General features: G+C 33.3%; 1 protein-coding gene across 1 annotated transcript; it reads left to right on the top strand.

Annotated features, from left to right (window-relative positions):
* The first annotated feature begins 1,805 nt into the window (after window positions 1–1,805).
* Window positions 1,806–3,957, top strand: LOC141627341 (xyloglucan galactosyltransferase KATAMARI1 homolog). The gene has a single exon (XM_074440654.1). The coding sequence runs from the start codon at window positions 1,927–1,929 to the stop codon at window positions 3,955–3,957; it is 2,031 nt and encodes a 676-aa protein (XP_074296755.1). The 5' UTR covers window positions 1,806–1,926.
* Window positions 3,958–5,145: the final 1,188 nt, after the last annotated feature.

Genomic DNA, 5,145 nt, shown 5'->3' with positions numbered 1-5,145 from the left:
TCTTTAATAATGTTGTATCGTATTTGTGTATTTCGAAGGATCGGGATCTCTTGCATTCATTTAAGTTAACATTTGTATAAAATCCTTTTCATAACTTTTCGTTTCTTTATGTTTTATTGAAACCGCGCTTCGAACCTAAAAAGTTTTAAAAATATCATGTTTTTCCGCTGCTATTTATTCGTTTTCTATTATGTTTATCGCGGGGGTTCACAGTACATATCATCTCGTGAACACTTGTATTATTGAGACTAACCTTTAAATGTTTTCAAAATCTGTGGTGAACCATATGATATTTCCGGTCATATGGAGAGCAGTTGATTTGACAGGTTGAGTTTTTTTCTAGATGACGGGTTGGACGCTTGGAGCAGTTTTTCACCTAGAGAGTCTTCACCTAGTCTCATAGTAGTTTTGATACAATTTTGTTACGGTTTTGGGATTTGTAATTTTGAAAGTTTGTTGGATTTGTATTTACATTTCACTGAACGCTTAAACTTATTTATAATAATTGTTTTTCTATATATTTGGTTTGTACTCATTACCTCGGGAAACCGAGATGGTAGCCCTCTCGTTTGCTAGGAAGGCATTATTAAAGGTTTCCTAATGAATGAGGGGTGTTACACCATCACCTTAAGGTACATATTTAACCGCTTCGCCATCTAGTGAGTATCCATTTACGTGGATATTTAGACCTACCGGCCACCCGATTATCCATCCAATGACTGCCCATTTGACTTGCTAGCACTCGATAAATTTAATGTATACACACTCTATGTCACAATTAGTAGACTTACTTTATTTCTGGAAATTCTTTACGTTTTCTTATTAAATACTTTCTTCGTTTCAATAATTTTTTTTACTTTAATTAAAATAAAATATCACTCAACAAAAACAAATGAATATATTAGTAGTTGGACTTACATTTTAGCATCTTTTTATAATGATACTAACCCATATTAATATTAGTTTCACTCACATTATATTAATATCGTAAAAACATAAGGTCACTTAAATTAATCACATTATATTAATTATATTAATATGAGATTATCTCTTATAAATATGTGAGTTATAAAATAAGAATAAAATTCACTCATTTCCATTTTCATACCAAACCGAGATACACGGTTTTCTTACATCTACTTATAGTTTAGACAAATTCATCCAGAACCTAAGAAAAAGACATAAATCACTCTAAGGTCTAAAGTGGTAGAAAATAGGCATAAAACCATACAAATCCATTTGTATCCAATCACAATTTTTTATTGTAAGACGGATATATTGGTTTTAAATAGTCAAACAGGACAAATAAATGGATGAACCAAAAAGTAAAATGCTTAGAACAAGCTTCTATATCATCTGCCTGCATGAGATAGTATCCGACCTATTTTAAACTTAAGACGCATGTAATGTTAGAATATGTTAAGAATATTATGTAAATAAGTTTATTATCTACCTTTGATTGTGTACCTTTAATATTGCGTAATTTGTCTTTGATTGTGTATCTTCTATATTGGGAGATATTTACGCATTATAGAAAATACACAATCAAAGTAAATAATAAACTTATTTACGTAATATTCTAACATATTATAACCGTTTTAAAAAAGACCAATTGCCAATTCCATGCGTACACCATTAGTTACAAAAAAGGTAATTACATATTTGTCAAGTTTGATACAAAATACAAGGTACATTGAATTATTCAGCTCACTTCACTATTTTTTTGCTTAAATTCAAGATCCAAAAAACAGAAAATTAAGCAAATTCATATTGCTAATACACACATATCACACATTTCCAAAATTATTACGAAATTCCCATAATTGTAACTTATTTTATTATTTCCCTTACATTGTCATTCATGATACAACTAAACCAATCTTATGTCCTCCAAAAACTGCAACTTAACTCATCTTGTCAAGGTAGATGATAAATCGGAAACCGCGACGCGACCCGTTACAAGTTAAGAAATCAGCCATGGGAATATGTAGGAGCAAATTTTGGGTAATAGTTATGTCATTGTTCACAATATGGTTAGTTTTAATTTGTCTTAATTATACTTCTTTGATTAAAAGTGTAGCATCATTAGCAAAATATTATGTATATTATTTAGATTATGTAGAACCTGTTCATGTTATATCGAATCCGAATTACAATATTAATACTAATTACACTATAAATAATGATCAAATTAATATTAATAATAATGAAAATGTACAAGAAGAAATATTGGATAAAAAAACAGAGGAAAAAACAGGGGAAAAAGAGGATGAGGAGATTGATAGGTTATTGAATGTGAATATATATGATCTTATAGATCATGAACATGAACATGATCAACCAAGTGAAGAAAATACAAAGACAAAGGTGGTACCAAATGAAATAACACAACAAAATCCGATTCCGAAGAAACGAAAAAGAAAAGGGAAACCCAAGAGGAGGAGGCCTAAGAATTTGCCAAGCATGCAACAAGGGAGTTTTGAGTCTAATCCGAGACAAGAATTGAATAACACGGTAGAGGGAAACGTAAATTTATCCCCTCCACCGCCAGTATCACCACCGCCACCACCGTCTCCACCACCTCTGCCACCAAGGAAGTGTGTCACAGAAAGGACGTATGATGAAAAGTCATGTTCAGGCCGATACGTATACATACATACTCTTCCTAGAAGATTTAACTTGGATTTACTAAGGGATTGCAAATCTCTTGACTTGTGGATGGATATGTGCCAATATGTGAGGAATTTCGGGTTAGGCCTTAGTCTTCCTAACTCGGACCGAGTTTTTTCTGAACATGGGTGGTTTGCTACAAATCAGTTCTTACTAGAGGTGATTTTTCATAATAGAATGAAGCAATATGATTGTTTGACAACTGATTCATCTAAAGCATCAGCTATCTTTGTCCCATTTTACACGGGGCTTGATGTGGCGCGACATTTGTGGAATACAGACTCGAATGTAAGGGATTCAAGCGGGTTTGAGCTCGTGAAGCTTTTGAAGAGGAAGCCGGAGTGGAAGAGATGGTCAGGTAGAGATCATTTCTTTGTTGCAGGTCGGATTACTTGGGATTTTAGGCGGTCAGCAAATTCGAAGGATCCCGACTGGGGGACTAAATTTCTTTATTTACCGGAAGTAAAAAACATGACGGGTTTGGTAATCGAGTCATCACCGTGGAATAACAATGATTTCGGAATACCTTACCCAACTTATTTTCACCCGGCAAATGACGATGAAGTGTTTCAATGGCAAAATCGGATGAGAAGACAGAAAAGAAAGAAGTTGTTTTGCTTTGCCGGAGCTCCAAGACCCGATAGACCCGACTCAATCAGGAACCAGTTGATAAATCAATGCGAAAAGTCAAGAAAATGCATGATGATACACTGTAATAATTGGAAAAACAAGTGCCATAAACCGGCGGAATTAATGAAGACATTCCAAAACGCTAAGTTTTGTTTGCAGCCTCCAGGGGATTCATACACCAGGAGATCGACATTCGACTCGATTCTTGCAGGTTGCATTCCTGTTTTCTTCCACCCAGGTTCAGCTTACATCCAATACTTATGGCATTTCCCTCGCGAATTCACCAAATACTCGGTATTTATCTCTATGTATGACATAAGAGACGGGAAAGTAAGCATACAAACCGTCCTGGAAAACATACCGCTACAGAAAGTTGTCGAAATGAGGGAACAAATCATAAAGTTGATACCAAAGATAGTATATGCTGATCCAAGGTGCAGACTTGAGACACTAGAAGACGCATTTGATCTAACGATAAAAGGGGTGCTCGATAGAGTAGAGAGGATCAAAGACGATATGAAGGCAGGAAAAAGCGACAGTTTCAAGTATGATGAGACGCAATCTTGGAAGTATAGATGGCTTGGAAAATTGGAGGAACATGAATGGGATCCTTACTTTTCTGTATCATTTGATACTAGAAACTTCACAAATTTCTAAGATTAAAGAATTAAATATTGTTTTCAAATTTGTATTTTACAATTTCAGTAAGAACCAAGTACAGTTCATTATGTTTCTCTTTTCTCTGGATTTCTTTTTTTGTTTTTGAGCTGCGACTTATTCCTTCTTGACATTTGATCAATGCATACTATGCACGGATAGTAACTATTGCACGACACTCTCACATACGTAAAAACCACACAATTCATTTATTTGAAATAGACGAATGATTCTTTCACATAAATGGAGCGTCTCACACGGTAAAACCGTTTTATTCTGTTCTATAATTTGTGATACATGGATTGTGGATATTTGCTTTGAACAACCAGCAAGCGTGACAATTCAGTTCGATTCGATCAAGGAAAATAAGTTTGTGACATGTGAGAAAACCTTTCATATTGTCTCCAAAAAGAGAACTGTAAACATGTCTTCTCAACTTATTAAGAATAATTTCCAATTGTTTCGGTTTTTTAACATGTGCTCATTCTTTTTCAAACATGTGTCCAATGTGCACATATTAAGATGCTAATTAGAGAAAGATTTGTATGAATATATCACGATAAAGTGAAATATGTTCTATCTTTGCCATACTTATGCATGTAAATCAATATCTATCTATTTACTCCGTATATTATTAAAGAAAGCTTTTTTCGAGTGATTACAGAGAGTCCATGTTTTACGAACTACTTTCCAGCAATACTAGTTTTAAACCCGGGTATGTATTTAGGCCGGTATTAATGTTTTTGAATGTATTTTTCTTTCTTTTTTTTTTTTTTTTTGCATTTCTATTGTAATTATCTAGTTGGTCTAAATCAGCGATCTACATAATTAATGTTTACACTTGTTTAAAATACGTGTTCACATGCAATGGCTTAAGAGGAAATAACGTAATATACTATTGTAAATAAAATTTGCATACATAAAAAACTTTACATCCCGAAAAAAGAAATATACTTTAATAATCAACTTTAACATAGGCAAATTATTCTAAAAATTGAAAATTTTCATGATAGTGGTTCTCGAGGATTTGACATTGATTGTTACGTATTTTCCGTAATCACCAAGTTTCTGGGAGGTATGAACACCTATATTCGTCAAGCATAAAGGCAAAGACGAATTATTTCATTAATTTCTGTAAAATATTCACATTATTTGTTATTCAATCCCGTAAGTAAATATAATTTATTC

This window comes from Silene latifolia, chromosome Y (genome assembly GCF_048544455.1).
Source record: "Silene latifolia isolate original U9 population chromosome Y, ASM4854445v1, whole genome shotgun sequence".
Taxonomy (NCBI): domain Eukaryota; kingdom Viridiplantae; phylum Streptophyta; class Magnoliopsida; order Caryophyllales; family Caryophyllaceae; genus Silene; species Silene latifolia.
The sequence above is the reverse complement of the archived record's forward strand: the minus strand, read 5'-3'. Positions and strand labels throughout refer to the sequence as shown.